This window comes from Trichomycterus rosablanca, chromosome 27 (assembly GCF_030014385.1).
Source record: "Trichomycterus rosablanca isolate fTriRos1 chromosome 27, fTriRos1.hap1, whole genome shotgun sequence".
Taxonomy (NCBI): domain Eukaryota; kingdom Metazoa; phylum Chordata; class Actinopteri; order Siluriformes; family Trichomycteridae; genus Trichomycterus; species Trichomycterus rosablanca.
Window position 1 is genome coordinate 2,579,721 of NC_086014.1, and position 19,026 is coordinate 2,598,746.

At 42.7% G+C, this 19,026-nt stretch overlaps 2 protein-coding genes across 2 annotated transcripts; both read right to left on the reverse strand.

Moving 5' to 3' along the window:
- Window positions 1-980: 980 nt before the first annotated feature.
- On the reverse strand, window positions 981-3,765 carry mettl21a (methyltransferase 21A, HSPA lysine). The gene is made up of 4 exons (XM_062989770.1): window positions 3,685-3,765; window positions 2,711-2,858; window positions 2,352-2,463; window positions 981-1,691 (listed from the first exon to the last, which is right to left on the reverse strand). The coding sequence occupies exons 2-4, from the start codon at window positions 2,855-2,857 to the stop codon at window positions 1,294-1,296; spliced, it is 657 nt and encodes a 218-aa protein (XP_062845840.1). The 5' UTR covers window position 2,858; window positions 3,685-3,765; the 3' UTR covers window positions 981-1,293.
- A 1,577-nt stretch (window positions 3,766-5,342) lies between these two features.
- krt222 (keratin 222) lies at window positions 5,343-14,172 on the reverse strand. The gene is made up of 6 exons (XM_062989810.1): window positions 14,007-14,172; window positions 11,927-12,031; window positions 11,351-11,571; window positions 10,878-11,050; window positions 6,711-6,813; window positions 5,343-6,323 (listed from the first exon to the last, which is right to left on the reverse strand). Exons 1-6 carry the CDS (start codon window positions 14,148-14,150, stop codon window positions 6,110-6,112), a joined length of 960 nt encoding a protein of 319 aa, XP_062845880.1. The 5' UTR covers window positions 14,151-14,172; the 3' UTR covers window positions 5,343-6,109.
- Between the last annotated feature and the right edge of the window lie 4,854 nt (window positions 14,173-19,026).

Below are 19,026 nucleotides of genomic sequence, written 5' to 3' on the forward strand. Positions count from 1 at the left end.
CAAGCTAATGTTTAGTTGTCGGGGTGTTAGGTGTTACTTTCATACGTCTTATCACGGTATTGACTGAACGCACAAACAGTGCTGGCATTGCCAGGAAAGGAAAGGCTCATTACTTTGAGCATTACACTGTTGGATTAGAGTTTCCATGAGGTCAAACTACATCTGCAAGGATGGCTACTGATTTTTAAATGTATTTTTAAGTATTTTGAACAGCTCAGATAACCAAACAATGTAAATGCATGTTATTGGTCTACATAAGAATCTTAGACTTGGTCCTAGCACTGATCTGGGTATTTACAACCTGATCTAATACAAGTGTTGGACAAGTGTAGAAAGCTTTTTAAATCTAAAGGTCACAAATAAACCACAGAGAAACATCATGAGCAAAGAGTAAAGGTGAAAGTTCAATGAAAGGAATGGAAATCATTATAGAGGGTAGTTAATAAATGCACCAAAAGTAGCACAGCCACAAGAGCAACCACACGACTGAATCACACGACTGAATCGAACAACTGAATCACACGACTGAATCACACGACTGAATCACACAACTGGACCACACAACTGAACCCCTGAAAAGTTGGAATTCATGGCAATAATGGTATAAAAGCACAAAACTTGGACCCCTAAGCAATGGAAATACAAGGTCTTATGAATCAGCTTTCCCCATATTTCCTACAACCATACAGATTTAGTGCCTGGTGCCCATAATAGTAAAGTATGCCATCTTGTGGACATTAGATGGTTTGTATGAGTCAACAAACATGAGGCAATTTTATACTTATTGATCAAAAATATGATCATATTTGATCACAACAACGTCTCATTTATACTGCTGATAAAACAATCTAACAATGGCTGATTATTGTGGAATCTTTCAGTAAACAATGAGTTCCACTTCTAGAGGATTCATAGGAAAAATGGAAAATCATCTGTCCATGAGCCTAAGCCGAGACATAATGGGCAGTTATCCAAAGCACTGAATTTATTTATTTATTTATTAATCAGCATTTTATCGTCATGTTTTACACACTGTGGTTACATTCCTGACAGCACAGGTAGTTACTGCTTACACAAGATTCATCAGTTCAAGTTTAATATCAGACAGTCATGGACAATTTTGTAACTCCAGTTCACCTCACTTGCACGTCTTTGGACTGTGGGAGGAAACCCACGCGGAAACAGGGAGAACATGCAAACTCCACACAGAAAGGACCCAGACCGCCCCACCTAGGAATCAACAGTGCTACCCACCGAGCCACCGTGATCATTATATTAAATGGTTTTGCATCTTTACAGTTCAGTCTTGATCTTCAGTTTCACAGCTCTGTAGATGTGAACGTCCCTCTGTGAATCGTAATAAACCTCCTGCACTGAGAAGCGTTTACCCAGCATGCTCAGAAAGCGCTCGTCTCGCTCGTACCGAATTCGACACGACAACAGGACCTCCGTGTTTTCCGAACTCAGATATTCCAGAGTGCGCAGCAGGGCGGAGAACGTCTCCTCCAGGTAAACGATGTCCGCTCCCAGGATGAGGTCGTAACCTCCCGAGGGGTAGGGTGCTAATCCCTCTCCCCAGGTGAGCTCGGATACCTGAACCGCCACGCGCCGGTGGGAAGGAACGTTTTCTTTTACATTAGCCTCCAGTAACTCGAGTGCTGGCCTCCGGTCTGTGATCGTTATATCAGCTCCTGAAACACAGGCACGGTGAAAATACATTTTTGTTGTAAAAGGGGCTGCAATTAAATACTCACATAATTAAAATAACTTTCTGAGGTCTCATGGGGTGCAGCCGTCTAATACTCTAATACTTTCTTTCAAGCAACCTACATTTTGTTTATCAAAACGAAACACAAAACAAAATATATTCAATTAATGACAATGGCGGCAATCTGGTCCCACTGTTGTTTACAAGTTGTAATGTAAAGCCTCCACTAGGGGGTGTTCATGTCAAAGTTCCTGTTAAAATTAATTTGTTTAATTATTATTATTTTTCTCTGCGACTCATTTTGTTTGGCTTGCGACCCACCCAGGGTTTCCTGCTCTAGCCCACCACTTAACTGGCACGATTGACTGCGCCTGAGGAAGGGAAGGACAGACTGGGAATCACATCCTTGCTGTTTCAGGAGCCACATCCACTGTCTGATTAAAGAACACTAAGAGAGCAGTGTGTTCCTCCAAACACGCCGTTACACACTTCAGAGCATCAGGAGGTTGGGCACTGGGGGTCAATAGCAGTACCTTATTTAATCAGACCTTTCGATTACTAGTCCAATACAAAAATCCTAAACCACTAGGCTACAACGTCCCAATTACAAAAATGAAAAAAAAAAAAAAAAAAAAGCTCGCACCAAGTAGCGCTGCAACAATGCCCACTAGTCCTGTGCCCGCTCCAAGCTCGATGGCAGTTTTGCCCTTCAGATCCACGTGACCCAGTTCCAGGTACATGCACATGACCACCGCCTGAGAGACGACGAGACAGAAACAGATTCATCAGTCAGACTGAAGAACTGAAACACATATGAGCACAGGACACTGTAGCTACTGGTGCAAATTCTAAATAAAACCTGCACACAAGATCTGCACGTAAACATTTTAATTTCAACGTTTATCCACAGTTCTTTTATATGTGATGTGTACAAGTGCACCTTACTTTTTTATATAATTTATTTTATAAATCATTAATATTAATCATTAACCTTCAACTCACCGCATCCCAGACGACGGCAGCCACACCCAGTCTGCTCCAGTCTTGAACTAATCGGATTTGGCGATTGGCAAACGAGAACTCGGCTGAAGTTGAGTGGAGTTTGAGGAGAGGAGGCAGGACGTTCTCATCATAAGGCACCAACGCCATACTGAAAAGAAAATCAATTAGACTACATGAGTGAAGATGCTGTGAAGTTTCATGACTAGAAATTGGGTCTGAAGGCCTGGACAGTAACCAGGATCCCTCTAATATCCCACAATGCTTATTGTCGTAGCCTTGTAAAGTAGAAATATGAAAATTTAATTTCATATGTAATTTAACTATGCAGTTAGTTACACTATGATATATTTGAATAGATTCATTAGAACTGATATAAATTAATACTCTAATATAAGCATTACTGTACATTTTTAGTAAGTGTATTTAGGTGTCAGTACTTCAATAACGGCAACAAAAAAGAGACACAGCACAGAACTGAGCTATGGTCTTTAGGATTTCTGTTGAGAACTCTTGGTGTAAAGTACACCACTACTGGACACTGAAGCACTCGAATAAAGACTTTGACAGTGACCAGATCATATATGCAACAACAGTATCCAATCTCCTTAATGTTCTACGGTTAATAAAAGTGAATCCCAGCAGTCTTGTTCCAAAACATGGTGGAAATCAATCCCAGAATTGTACCACCATGTACTGACATACTGGTATTATGTTATTATCATATCACCCCATTGAAGCTAAAACTTTTGCATGAGCCAAGCTGGTTTAGCTGGTAATAGACTGGTTTTGGTGGCTCTGCAGGGGGTTTAATCGCTGGTCAGACCAGCTGAACAGTCAGCAGACCATCATTACCAGTCTTATTCAACATGAATCCAGCGTGTCGGTTAAAATCCCGCTTTATACATGATTATTACACGTTCTGTTTGGACTCCAAACAACTTTATTACACAGATTAGTTGATTTACTGCACTTACAGGTAAAACAGAAGGTAAACTGGAGGGTCCGAGTTTAGATCAGAAGCTCAATGTGTCCCAACACAACAACGTGTAGTAAATAGTGCATTTCAATGCACCTTAAAGCGCATGCGCGCCATCTAGCGGTCAGGAGGAAGAAAACGTTTAATTTAATGTAACTAATGTAACTACATACGGTATATATATATATATATATATATATATATATAAATAATTTTATATGTAAATAAATAAATATACTGTATAAATATTTAATAGCAAATTCATACAGAAACTCATGAATTATTACACTAAATACGATTGCTAGATTTAACATCATGATTAGTTTAGACTAGGGGATGTGGGGAATCTAATGTATTACCACAAAAACTACAAACCAAGTAAACACATCATCAATATTTTAGATATTAACAAAATAACATTCATTCATTTACCTTTACTAACACTATGTCCTATTCAAAACGTGGCTTGTTGCCACACTGGGATGCCAGGCATAATCCATCCAGAACTAAATGACAAGAGAATGTTTCCATAATCTTGTACAGTAGAATTCACGCCATAGAGGCTTTTCTACCCAGTATTAACATAAACGAGTTTTTTTTCTTAAACTGGAATTCCAATCAGAGCCACCAGATGGCGTTAAAACACAAGAAATGTGTGATGAGCTCCAGGGACTGAGTGTGCAGTCTGTACACCACAATAAAAATCCCTATAATAATATAACAGCAAATTTACAAGCACAGTGAACATAAGTATAAAATTAACCCCCATACAATAAAGTTACCCCCCATCTGTTTATGTAAAACAAATATATTTTAATTTGTATGTATTTAATTTCTCTGGTCTGCAAAAATCTAAGTATCAGCTTAATTTCTAATGATTATTATAATGCTACAGACAAATAATCATCCTGTAATAAATGAATCACTTAGTTCTGTTGTGTACGGCCTATAAATAAATAAAAAATCCTGATGTAATTGATCTATCAATTGCTCATATGTTCATATTAAAATGTTTATGGAACTCACCTTACAGGCTCTAGAAAAGCTCCTTGCTGGGGTGCAATTGTTCTACTTCTGCAGACATGGCTTTGTCTCCTGATTTTTCATGCAGATTCTGTAGTTGGGGTGGTCACAGTTTGTCATTTACCAAGCAGATGGAACGGTCTAAATTATTAAATTCAAACACTGACTAAAGCACCGACTAATCAGCTCAGATACCCACGATCTGTACAATTCATTTTAAATGAAGTGACAGTTTCTGTGAAGATTCCAATTTAAAAAAAGCTAAAAAATTATTAGAATTTTAAGAATAAATCGACTGTTAATTCATGCAATTTATTAGACAAATATGTCATGTTATATATGATAAAAATCTTAAAAGTACCTACCTGATGTTAAGTAAATAATACTGATGTTTTTAATGTGAGAGGTGACCCAGAATTAAGTATTTTTTACTATTTTTTAATAGAAAATAAATTCAGATATTAATTGTAATGTCTTAATCCACATCTTATATGCAGGTCAGCAGGATAAACTGACAGAATATGATGTAGCACAAAACATGTATTTTCATTTTATTTAATCTACCTCTATCCTGGTCAGGGTTGCAGCGGGTCCTGGGAAACACTGGGCGTAAAAAAAGAATGCGGCTTATGATTTGAAAAGCTAATTTTAATATTGCCATTAACATTTACAATCAAGAGTCAAAATGTAATCAGACACAGCACAGTCAAGTCCTGCCATCCAAGACGTTATTCTGCAGTGAGAAGTCATTTCCTAATTATATTTGATATGTATAAGGCATAAGAAGCACATATATCCAGTCCTAACTGCTACACGCGTCTGTATCTGTATTCAACATGGATAATTCTGCACAGTTTGACCCCAATGGCTTTCCATATAATAGCTTTAGCAGATTTGCTGTTAGAATAAACAGATGCACAATCATGTTCATTTTCTCTTTGGTTAAAACAACTTATAAGCAAACCAGAAACATAATACTCACGCCGGCTGCGACTTTAAATGAAAACCTACAACACAAAAGCTGAAGCATTAATAAAATATTACAGTATCAGACTGCACTGTAGGAAGGAACAGTCAGTATTTCTCATAACCTCCAGTAGAATCTCATCATGTCAGGTGGAACTGCACGGTATGGTGGCGTTTTGCGGCCAGGCAGAAAAAATAAACCTTTCAGCATGTCGTTCGATGTACTTGAATGATTTACTTTTCTCGTCCTAATGATAAATACTGAAGGTTTTTTTTTTGCCACCATACACAGGCATAAAACCCAAGTGTAACATGATCAGGTTCTTTTTTTTTAGGCGAACACATTTCCCACATTGGCACACACGATTCAGGTGTGTAAGTATACGTGATATTAACCTGCACACATTTTGACCCCATTGGCTTTCTATATAAGGTCACTGTGTTATAGAAGGGATGCTCCGAGATCGTTTCATCACCAGACGAACTTCTACATCTGGTAAACTGTACTGTTCACTCTGAGCTCGTCCCTCATCTGCCACGGCCATGTGGAGGTCGAAGCGCAGAGACACCGATTTCTTCCTCAGTTTGGGGTTGCCTTGAAAAAACGATCCTTCCCACTGTTTAATCACTTTATCGATCTTCTCCGTCCTGTTACATAAACAGAAAAGGTGGACACACTTATTATACAGTATTAGCACTTACTAAACCCTCGTACCTCAGCCATTTTTTGGAGTTATATCACTATCTCCAGTTCACCTCACTTGCACGTCTTTGGACTGTGGGAGGAAACCCGAGCTCCCGAAGGAACCCACGCAGACATGGGGAGAACATGCAAACTCCACACAGAAAGGACCCAAACCGCTCCACCTGGGAATCAAACCCAGGACCTTCTTGCTGCGAGGCGACAGTGCTACCCACCGACCCACCGTGCCGCCCAGCTATTGGGAGTATTTTACACTAACTGAGTAAGGTGATGTGTAGTATATGACAGTAACATAGGTAAGTACTATAGTATTTAGGATGCGTTTTACTCACTCTACTCGCCCGTGTCCCTCTGCACTCTCTTGGACCACATCGCCCTTCACGATCTCCTTGGTCTTCACTGTGCTGATCTCACCATTACTGCATTCTATCGGCTCTAGAACACACACACACACACACACACACACACACTTTTTAGGGTAGGAGTATCTGCAGATCAAGCTATCGGTACCGCTTGTGTGAGAGCTAAGACCTGTGTGTGTGTGGGTGAATTAAAGTTAAGGATTTAATATAAATAAAGCCAGTGGGACCAGACACACAGGAGCCTGCTGATTGGCTGAGGAGGAAAGGTAAGCTGTCCAGTACTGCTGAATGATTGAAAGGTGGAGCGAGGATGGAGGATCTTCAGGCTGTGGGTCTCACCACTTTCTAAACAGGATTTTAAAGACGTGGCTCATACAGAAACAAAATGATTATCAGTGAAGTATTATTATTTATTCATTATTACGACTAATATTTTTGTGTAAAACTACAAACATCTGGTAGAGGCACCACTAACAGCCCTGCAAATTTACATCAGCCTGTCTGCTACCAGTGTACCCACAAGTCTTCATTTACCTTCAAAGCCACTAACACAGCCTGAATAGAAATGGTTTTAATGTAGGATATTTCTAGTCTATTAAAATAAGAAAATACATCTAAAGGTAAGACAGCAGCCCTTACATCCAGTCTGCCTGTGAGCCTGCGGTGAAACTGATAATGCACCAACGTTTAATTTAATTAGTTGATTTTTAGTTGAATTCATTTAATTATGCATGTTGCATCCCGTTAGTGACCTGAATGGATTTAATTTGATGAAGTATCTTGTCTTTGTTTCTAATCTGTATATATTTATGATGCTGTTTAGTGTTGACAGCTTGATTATTTGAAATATAAATAACTGTGTGTTGTTATTTTCTTTTCAGTGAACCGTGTGTGGGTGTGTTTGAGGTAATAATATTATGAAGGGTGATCCTGGAGTTTCTGTAGCCCTGTGTGGTCTGATGTGTGTATTTGTGTGTAATAAAGAAGCTTTAGAGGGAAGAAGATTATAATGTGACGATGATGTGAAAGCAGCGCTGCATCAGTTGCTACGCGCTCAACCAAAAACATTTTTTGCTGACGGCATTAAAAAGTTGGTACGACGCTGGAAAAATGCATCAGAAGGTGATTGTGTAGACAAAGGATGGAGTTTGTTTGTGTGTTGTCATTTGTACAATAACAACGGTTTACTAAAGAATAAGGTAGATTGGGACACAGCCAGTGATGCTTGTCAGCAATTGGCTTTCGTGCATACAGAGTATAAGAGCTAAACTCTAAAAAAATGAAAACAACGGTACACTCTGCTACGGCAAGGGTTTAAATCCCTAATCACACATTTACTGCTTGTTTCCACTGTCCAGTGACCCGTACTGTACCCAAGTACCTGTGCTAAATTCGGTTAGCCTTATTGACCAAGGAACAAGTGTACCGAAGCAGGCTGTATAAATAGGGCGAGGAACAGGGCAGACCACTGATCGGTCAAAGAGAATCAGCGTTGGAGTGAGACAGCACCAGTGAGGCAAACTGAAAACCGTCCTGTTGTTGTGGCTGCTGCTGTTTACAGTTATCATGGTGTGTTTGCTCTCAGCTTCTGGTGGAGAACGTCATCACAGCCTCACCTTCAGGGAACTTTCACGGGTTCGCCTGCACAACTGGAAACGAACAATAGCGCATTAGGTGGGGTACGGCTAGTTCTGGATTTGGATGCGTACCATATTGTGTTGTAAAATACCAGCCGATGGAAAGAGGCTCTAATTCCACTTGTAAACATTTTTTTTCTAAATTTTTATAAATTGAAAGTCATTTTAGCAGCACTTTCTGGCTAAAATGTCAATGAAATACCCCTGTATAAAGAATGAATACACTTGTTTATTAATTAGAGTAAAATACACTCACTGTCCACTTAGGACACACTATTCCAAACATTATACTAATGCAGGTTAAAATCAATTTTTTTTTTGCTATTTTATTTATGCATTTCCTCCCTTTTTCTCCCAGTTTAGCATATCCAATTAGTCTTCCGCTGCTGGGGAGCCTGATCTCATCTGAGGAGGGTATATTTGCCTGACACATGCTGCCTTCCATCAGATTAGAAGCCAATGTTGTCTGATGCACACACTGTGTGCCTGCTAGAGGGCGCCCAGCCGAGCTGAGATTCGAACCAGAGACTTCAGAAAAACATCCAGTGTACAAGCAACATAAGTGTCCCCGGGGTGTGTCCGAAAACCTGGTGATCTCTCTACATAGATGCGTTTTACACCATTCTCTGTGCTCTCTCTCTCGAAGAATTCTTAGACCCCTTAAAATGCTGCCTAATGAGGTGCCTTATTTCAAAATGATAATCTGACTGCATAACGACTGAATAACGAGGGAGCGTCCAAGGCTTGTAATGTGTAACTGTTTATGTACGCATTATAAGCACCCTGTATAAATAATCTCTGTACAGTCCCTGACAGAAGTCTTGTCGCTTATCCAAGTTGTAGGAACAACAAATAATAACTTGACTTGTAGTTGGTCAATTGAAATCAGAACTGGCTTATATGAAAGGCAAAGCCCTCTAGATTATGCTTATTATACCAAAAGAAAGTTTTGTATCATTCATTGAGTTTTATCATTTAATTAGGACAGAAAGGTCAGATTTTGCTTGGACATAAGTTTTGTCGTATACAAAAATAATGTTGAAATTATACATATACTTTATTTTGAATACACAAACATGCTACAATAACATTAGAACATAAAGTCATGGTGCCTTGGAAAAAATAATGAATATTGTGTATGACTTCCATGGGCTTGGAGGACTGCATCCATACGTCTTGGCAATGACTCAAATAACTTATTGATGAAGTCATCTGGAATGGCAAAGAAAGCAGTCTTGCAGGACTCCCAGAGTTCATCAACATTTTTTGGTTTCATCTTCCAAGCCTCCTCCTTCATCTTACCCCAGACATGCTCAATAATGTATATGTCTGGTGACTGGGCTGGCCAATACTGGAGCACCTTGATCTTCTTTGCTTTCAGGAACTTTGATGTGGATGCTGAAGTATGAGAAGGAGCGCCATCCTGCTGCAGAATTTGCCCTCTCTTGTGGTTTGGAATGTAATGGGCAGCAAGAATGTCTTGATACTTCAGGCTGTTGATGGTGCCATCCACTCTGCAGAGCTCTCGAACACCCCCATACTGGATGTAACCCCAAACCATGATTTTTCCTCCACCAAACTTGACTGTTTTCTGGGTGAATCTTGGGTCCATGCGGGTTTCAACAGGTCTTCTGCAGTATTTGCGGCGATTGGGATGCAGTTCAATGGATGATTCATCAGAAAAATCAAGCTTCTGCCACTTTTCCACTGTCCATCCTTTCTGCAAGCTGTGGGCCTTGGCAAATGCGACACGATTTTTTTGTTGTCTTCTGTTTAATGCTGGTTTCTGAGCACTAATTCGGCCATGAAGACCACTGCGTGAAAGAATTCGACAAACTGTTCTTGTAGATACAGCATTTTCTGGTGACCAGTTCTCATGTAGCTCCGCTGCAGTTGAAAAAGGGCTGGCCCTAGACTGTCGAAGCAACAAACGGTCCTCTCGAACAGTTGTCTTAAGGGGTCTGCCTGACCTGGGCTTGTCATGAACGTCCCCAGTTTCTTGAAATCTTTTTCTTATTCTCTCCACTTGACGTTTGGATACATTAAAGATGTCTGCCACCTCAGCAGCAGACTTGGTCTTTAAGGTCTTGATGATCAGCACTTTGGTTTGTGGTTGAATCTTTGGCATGTTGTCAGAGGTCAGGTTGCACTTCACATGAAAGTCTGGTGTGCTGGGGTTCTTTTTATACACACCTGGGAATGTGTTAATTACATTATTTGTCCCAGGTGAAGCTCTAATCTGTGATTGGTTGAATCATTTAAAGACACGACAAGACTTTGTCGTAACAGATGTTATGGGCTTTATCAAGCTGTGGACATCAGGACACTTTTTGACAGTTTCATTTTGCACCCAGTTATTAATGTGAAAGCCCTTGACATTAAAGTGAACCATTTATTGTAACAATTGATTGATTACAAATAAAGTTATATACCATTTTAAGTTACTATGTCCTTACGCGACAAGACTTCTGTCAGGGACTGTATGTGTGCGAGTAAAGACCTGTGCGGATGACGAGACCGTCCGGGCGGTGCAACGATGGGCTCTGATTGGCTGATTTGACAGTGAAGGTGATTTGGTCGACATCCATCTCAAACCCGTTACAAACCCCATTCTGCTGAGTCGAGGGTCTCCAGGGCTTCAGCTTCTGTGCCTGACTGTCCACACTTAGGAACCTACCGAGAGAGAAAACAGGACTTTTACTGAGCTAGCACAAGTCGAAGGTGGCTCAGTGCTAGGAACAGTTTGGAGGCTGTTACAAATGAAAAACTGTTCATTTGTCTTTATGTTTCAGCAAAGCTCTACCTCCATAGCTTACTGAGTCAATTAGGAATTACAGTGGTACCTTGAAACTCAACGTCAGTTGGTTCTAGGAGTGGTTCTTTTACTACTGCTAAAACTACTAGACATTACTAGTACTACCACTAACTACTACCACTCTACCATCCTATATAAAGATGTTAAATGTTCCTCACCTGCCCTCCTCATGCTCCAGCAGTCTCCTGTAGGTGGCGATCTCTGTCTCCAGCCTCATTTTGGTGTTAAGCAGCTGACTGTGGTGTTGTTTTTGAGTGGCGAGTCCTTCACGCACCTCCTCCAGCTCAGTCTCCAGTTGGGACACAGATCGGGACAGATCCCTCAGCTGATGTGAGTACTGACGCTGTGTGTGTCGTAGAGAGCTCTGCAGACTGCGCTCCTGCACCAACACACACACGGTCAGTGGTGTATAAGCAAAGCTCTAGGTTTGGGGTGGAGGAGTCTAGGTTCACGTCACTCATTAATGTTCAGAGGAGAGTACATTGTAGCTCATAATTCACTATAATCAGGGTCCTACTAAATTCATGGTAAAATGTGCTTAATTTCACGGACCTTGTTTGCCCGAAATCACAGATTTCACAGATTTTTTGAGAAAAGTGTCACGTTTCACGGCAGTTATTAAATTACACTCATAAATTAAATAATAGAATAAATGGAAGGGTGCAGTTAATGATCCCAGTCACTGCTGTGGTCGATAGTTCCACCAGAGTGTGTATGAGTGTTTGTAAACTCACCACGGCATGTAGGGACTCGATCTCCACCTGGAAAGTCTGCCAGCGTTTTCGGACTTCTGTAAGCTCCGCCCTCGCCTCTCGCAAGGCCGCGTCACCACAACTCACCTGCCAACAATCACACACACACACAGACTTCAGCCATTTACAGATTTTATTCCAATTAAAATCCAAAAAAGAGGACTAATGTATGACATTCCTAATATATATATTTTTTAATTATTTTGTTTATGCATGCTCTCCCCTTTTTCTCCCGACTTTAGCGCATCCAATTACCAAATTGCATTACGCTTACTCTTTACTGATGCTGATCTCCACTCGCCTGACACACGCCCCCTCCGACACGTGTGCAGTAGCCGTCTGCATCTTTTTACCTGCACAAGGAGAGTTCATATGTGGATCAGCTTTGTGTATGGAGAGCCGCACCCTGATCAACACATTATCCCTCGTCTCTGTGCAGGCGCCATCAATCAGCTACCAGAGGCTGTAATTGCATAAGCCAATCGTCGTTCGTGTAGGCGCCCAGCCTGCTGGATAGCAGAGCTGAGATTCGAACCGACGAGTTCTAGATGTCAGCTCTGGTGTGCTAGCGTGTTTTACCGCTGTGCCACCTATGCGCCCAACTCTTCTTCTTCTTTCAGTCACGTTTTTTTTTTATGAATAATGTTTCCACTGATTTTGTTTACCCAACATTATCAGAAATAAACCGGAATCTAAAATCTCCATTATAGAATTTAAGATGAACTTTACATGATCACAAACTGCTATACAAATCTGGCTACAATGTTATACCTGTCATATACCGGTCATATACAGTTTGACATGTTATAATCATGTACGACCACTGAAATCACACGGTCCATAACAGGATTTAGACGACCTTTAGTGTCCGGCTGAAAAAATCAATAGTTTGATTTACTCTGATTCACCTCGACCAGCCTGAACAAATGGTGTGTACCGCGCCGTTCGCTCGGTGTCGACCCCTGACTGGCCCGAGATTTTGCAGTCTAAGCCTTACTAGCAAAGACTCGGTCTGAATGTAAATCAAGCTGTTAGGTGGGATTAATTAGTGTAATGTAATTAAAATGAAAGAGTCCTTTAGTTTTCTTTTTAAAAATACAGAACGAGGTTTTACATCTAAAACAAGATCTTTAAAATAAGATATAATGAATACTTACCCAATTTAGAACCCAATTTGAAAAAGATCCCTTACTCTTTTTGATTGTACATAAAGACTTCCAGTTTGTCAGGGTCAATCCTAAATTTAAGTCTGGTCTGACAATCAGTTCTGGATTCATTCAGGAAATACATCATTAAATATAGTTTTAATACAAAGCTTGGTGGGTAGCACTGTCGCCTCACAGCAAGAAGGCCCTGGGTTCGATTTCCAGGTGGGGCGGTCCGGGTCCTTTCTGTGTGGAGTTTGCATGTTCTCCCCGTGTCTGTGTGGGTTTCCTCCGGGAGCTCCGGTTTCCTCCAACACTCTAAAGCTCATTAAAAAATAACGCACTATAAAATATGAATTGTTTGTTGTTGGTTTAGTCCCAGGAAACCAAGAAATGCAAATAAATCATTTTTAAAAATGATTTTCTTGGTGAGACCATTAAAGGTTTGATAAGATGCTACAGTACAGCTAGAGGACAAAGGTGTATTTCATCTTTTCCATTGTTTAAGAGTGTCCGGTGCGGATGACACACATGGCCTGCTGCCAGTTTCTTGTACCAGGGCATAAATCGTTTGATGCAGTATACGTGTGTGTTTGTGTGTGTGTGTGTGTGTGTGTGTGTGTGTGAGAGAGAGAGAACGAGTTCCAAAAACACCAGTATCAGTAAACAATAGCTATTGATTGGTGTATTATTTAAATAAGAGCTACCATGTGTTCCTAAACAATCTTAAAACACACACACACACACACACACACACACACAGACACACACACACTTATCTGCAGTGCTCTGTGCAGTGGACACCCTTCATCAGGGTTACAGATGAAGACACACAGAGAAGACGAGACGTATGTTAAACAGAAAAACAGATGAACGACGTTAATCGAGAACGAGGCTTATTTACATGACGGTGTTACCTGTGGTGCTTCTTCATCTCTGTTCGTCATTGGTGTACCCCGCCATGGTCTGCCGAGTGATGCAGGCCTAAATCCTGGTACTCGATTTGCAACGCCTGCTAAGCGGGGGTCACTGTCTGCTGGGCCGAAACGCCGGCGCTCCATTCCGCTGCCATCCTCCCCTACTGCTGACTCTCGCTGTGCTGCTGCTGTGGCACTCGCAACTACACCAGAGAGAGAGAGAGAGCGCATGAGAGAGAGAGTGAGAGAGAGAGCGGAGGAAAAATAATGAGGGAGGGGAGAGAGCCTGAGCGCTGGATGAGAATCCAGGTTTGTTTGTTAAGTGCCGAGAGCAAATTCACCCACCTTCAATATTTCAGTAGTGCTGCATTAACGTAAACGCTAACATGGGACCTGGAGACTTTAACTGCAGGGATGCAAGTGTATAAGAGAGAGCTGAACAAGTATTCACACCCCTTTGCTGTGGCTCTCCAAATGGTGGTCCGGTGCAGCCTGTTTGCTTAATTATCCCTGAGATGTGTGTAGAACGTAATTGGAATTAATCTATTCTCATCTGAATTGATGGGACGTGGTTTGAAAATGCACATACACCTGAGTTTGTGGATCTCTGTGATCAGATTATGATCAGGTCAAGATTATAAAACAATTTTTAAGGCTTTGGGTGTTACTTAAATTTTGAAATAGAAAAATAAGCTTGGCACAACCTTTCTAGATTTGGTCGTATGGCCAAATTGAGCATTTTAACGTCATGTTTTACACGCCTTGGTTACATGCATGACAGGACAAGAAATTACTGCTTACACAAGATCCATCAGTTCAAGTTTAATATCAAACACAGTCATGGACAATTAAGTATCTTCAATTCACCTCACGGGCGGCATGGTGGCTCGGTGGGTAGCACTGTTGCCTCACAGCAAGAAGGTCCTGGGTTTGATCCCCAGGGGTTTGATCCCCAAGCTGGGCGGTCCGGGTCCTTTCTGTGCCGAGTTCGCATGTTCTCACCGTGTCTGCGTGGGTTTAATCTCACAGTCCAAATACATGCAGTCAGGTTAATTGGAGACACTGAATTGCCCTATAGGTGAATGGGTGGGTGTGTGTGTGTCTGCCCTGCGATGGACTGGCGCCCCCTCCAGGGTGTTACTGTGTGCCTTGCGCCCATTGAAAAGCTGGGATAGGCTCTAGTACCCCCCGCAACCCTAATTGGATAAACTGTGGAAGGAAACCGGAGCTCCCAGAGGAAACCCACACAGACACGGGGAGAACATGCAAACTCCACACAGAAAGAACACAGACCGCCCCACCAGGGATCTGAACCCAGGACCTTCTTGCTGTGAGGCGACAGTGCTACCCACCGAGCCACCGTGCCACCCAAGGCATTTGAGTTAGAAGGGTCTTAGTCAGGGAGGTAAGAAAGAATCACGAAGACGTCTCGAAAAAAGTCCTGGTCAACCATCGTCTAAATAATCTGCCTTATGAGACAGCTGCTCAGGTAGGCAGTAGGTTTTCGGACAGACCCGATAAGTGCCTGTGAGTGTTGGACAGCATGAGAGCATGACCACATAAATGCAGTCTGATGTTTACCCCTAGTGAACAGGAGGTTTTGGTGCTGTTCTGTCCTCTAGTGGAGTGTAAATGTAATTCTCCAAGCACACAAAAGGTAAGTACATCAGTGCTGCTCACACCCACGATGCACACAGACACATACGTGTAGCCACACAGCATATATAACCCTGACGTTATGACCATGCTCGTGCTAAAAGCTTGCGGTATTACCTACGATTTCAATTTAGCCAGAAGTGCTGTGCGCACACGCACACACAGTGATAAAGCCGTCTCTATCCCACACACACACACACACACACACACACACACACATCCTGCTGTCTGATCTAATTACACTCCTCAGTCTAATGATCCCCATGTGGAGCACTTTTCCCCATTCAGCAGGAAACGAGAGCGCAGGCAGCGGAGCGCGAGCTGAGCTTAGACCCTGCAGCGCTAAGAGATTATAGATCACACTGATCAAAAGCTCGTTAAACATTCAGAACCAAAACCAGAGGTTCAAACGGCCCAAAATCAACCGAGAACACACAGAACACAGCGTCCACGGGACCAAGCAGTGAGGAAACAATACAACCACACACACACACACACACACACACACACACACACACTTAAATATAAAAAGGGTGGGTTCCAGTAAAATGTGTCATGTGGTAAAATGGGCCATATTAGATTTTCTTTTATTTTAAAAGCAAATTGGTCTGAAATTCAGCTTGTTTGGAAGATTGGTTCAGAGCGCAGTGTCAGTCATTGTATGGCGCCCCTGGAGCAGAAAGGGTTAAGGGCCTTGCTCGAGGGCCCAACAGTGGCTGCATAGCAGAACCTGGATTTGAACCAACAATCTCTCTACTGATAGCCTATTAGGCTTCGACTGTAATTTACCTTCCAAAACATGAAAAAGGTGAACCGACAACAACGAATTGTGCTATAGGTGTGAGTGAGTGAGTGAGTGAGTCAGTGAGAGAGATAGTGAGTCAGTGAGTAAGAGAGATAGGAAGTGAGTGAGTGAGAGAGTGAGTGGAAGGGAGACAGAGATAAGAAGAGAGTGGGTGAGTGAGAGAGTGAGTGAGAGAGAAAGAGAGTGAGTGAATGAGTGAGTGAGTGAGAGAGGTAGTGAGTCAGTGAGTAAGTGAAAGGGAGAGAGATAGGAAGAGAGTAAGTGAGATGGTGAGTGAGTGAGCGAGTAAGTAAGTGAGTGAGAGAGTATGTGAGTGAGAGAGAGGGTGGGTGAGTTAGTGAGCGAGTGAGTCAGTGAGAGAGTATGTGAGTGAGAGAGAGGGTGGGTGAGTTAGTGAGCGAGTAAGTGAGTCAGTGAGAGAGTATGTGAGTGAGAGAGAGGGTGGGTGAGTTAGTGAGCGAGTAAGTGAGTCAGTGAGAGAGTATGTGAGTGAGAGAGAGGGTGGGTGAGTTAGTGAGCGAGTAAGTGAGTGAGTATGTGAGTGAGAGAGAGGGTGGGTGAGTTAGTGAGCGAAGTGAGTCAGTGAGAGAGCATGTAAGTGAGAGAGAGGGTGGGCGAGTTAGTCAGCAAGTAAGTGAGTCAGTGAGAGAGTATGTGAGTGAGAGAGAGGGTGGGTGAGTTAGTCAGCAAGTAAGTGAGCCAGTGAGAGAGAGAGTGATAGAGTGAGTGAGTGTGAGAGAGAGGAATCAGAGGTGAGTGGGGGATTGAGCGAGTGAGTGTAATGGAGAGAGAGAGTGTGAGTGAGATAGTGAGTAAGTGAAAGGGAGAGAGATAAGACGTGAGTGAGTGAGGGATTGAGTTAGTGAGTGTGAGTGAGTGAACGAAAGGGAGAAATGGAAATAGTGAGAGAGAGGGTGAGTAAGTGCGAGAGTAACAGGGAGTTAGTGAGTGTGAGTGAGAGAGAGGGTGGGTGAGTTAGTGAGCGAGTAAGTGAGTAAGTGAATGAATGAATGAGCACCTAAGAGAAAGATTGAACGAAATGGAGAAAGAGTGAGTGAGGAGGTACAGACTGAGCGCACACGACCTGGCCGTGGAGACGGGGCGACACACCCGGTCCTGGCTGCCAGCACTGCACTCTCAGTACAGTAGAGACGGAGCTGCACTTCCTCACCCAGTGTACCAGGTACCACCACACCCGCTCCCAATTCTTCCCCAAATTTAACACCATCATCCCCGACTTTACCTCCCTCCCAGACCCCGACAAACTGCCCCACCTACTGGGGGAGCACAGAGAGAGCTGCACACTAGCAGCACTCTATACACACACCTGCCACCAGGTGAGGGACAGTGGGTGACCATGTCTCATACACACACGCATGCACACACACACACACACACACACACACACAACAAAAGTTTTTTTACTACCTCAATATTGTAAATATTACCTTTTTAATTGTTATTATTTGCACTGCACCTATTGTAACTGTTTTGTATATATTTGTTCTTATTGTTATTTTTATTTTTTATTTCTCTGTAACTGAGCTTTGGCAATACGAATGTCCTATTTTGTCATGCCAATAAAGCTTCTTTTGAGCTGAGTTGAGTTAAGGTGAGTGCACTGCAAGTGGCTCAACACCCACAGAGACCCAGATCATAGTGAAATGCTTCCTCACAGTGAATACATGAATGAACGTTTTGTAACTGCCAAACCTGGAATGAATCAGTAATTGTGCATTAAAATGTGCAGAATTTTGTTGTTTGCAAACAATGTCTAAACAGTGGCGTAACTAGGAGCTCATGGGCCCCAGTGCAACAAAAAAATTTAAATATATATATTTGCGCTCAGCAAAATCATGATACGAAAATATTGTAATATAATGATAACAACCTGGCGAGTGCAGCCAATGGGGGAGGCAGTTCAGTGGGGGGTTGACTTCCAGTACACCTGCACCCCCTGCACCATCTTTTTTAACCGGGGGGGTCTAAACTTTTGCACACCACGGGTCGGTGCGTGGACGCGCGAGGCCGGTGCTGCAGCTCCGTTTTTCGGCAGCAGGAGGAGCTGGTGCGCCGCTCTTCTCCGATCATCATCCGGCGCTCCGCTTCTACTGCGCTCACGATCTCGCACTCGCGCTCGCTTCGAGCGTCTGTCTGCCTCTCTTTATCACTCCGCTGACAACCCCCGCACCACCCGCCCTCCCCCTCCACCGCCACCACCATCCTGCCTCAGAATCCGCTGTGTATTAGTCGGGGACTCGGTGTGTGCGTGATGTGTACGTGCGTGTGAGAGAGAAATACGCGCATGTGTGTGCATGCAAGTGAAAGGATGTGTGTGTGTGTGTGTGTGTGTGTGTGGCTGTGACGCACGAACTAGTGTGTGTGTGTGTGTGTGTGTGTGTGTGTGTGTGTGTGAGGTGTTGAAGTGCTGCTGTGAGCGCGTGGTGTTGGGTTACCCGCGAGGAAGCGATTAGGGGTGCGTAATAAACGGAGCGCGCGTGTGTGCGTGCGCGCGTTATAAAGACGGCAGCAGGAGATGAAATTCCAGCTGCCTGTGAA

Excerpts from the sequence above, each read along its gene's own strand:
- mettl21a (XM_062989770.1), bottom strand. The coding sequence starts at position 2,857 with ATGGCGTTGGTGCCTTATGATGAGAACGTCCTGCCTCCTCTCCTCAAA. Across the intron at positions 2,464-2,710 it reads CTGCCGTCGTCTGGGATGCG|GCGGTGGTCATGTGCATGTA; the intron begins GTGAGTTGAAGG and ends GTCGTCTCTCAG. Across the intron at positions 1,692-2,351 it reads CATTGTTGCAGCGCTACTTG|GAGCTGATATAACGATCACA; the intron begins GTGCGAGCTTTT and ends CCTGTGTTTCAG.
- krt222 (XM_062989810.1), bottom strand. The coding sequence starts at position 14,150 with ATGGAGCGCCGGCGTTTCGGCCCAGCAGACAGTGACCCCCGCTTAGCA. Across the intron at positions 11,051-11,350 it reads CTGGAGCATGAGGAGGGCAG|GTTCCTAAGTGTGGACAGTC; the intron begins GTGAGGAACATT and ends CTCTCTCGGTAG. Across the intron at positions 6,324-6,710 it reads GAGGGACACGGGCGAGTAGA|GACGGAGAAGATCGATAAAG; the intron begins GTGAGTAAAACG and ends TTTATGTAACAG.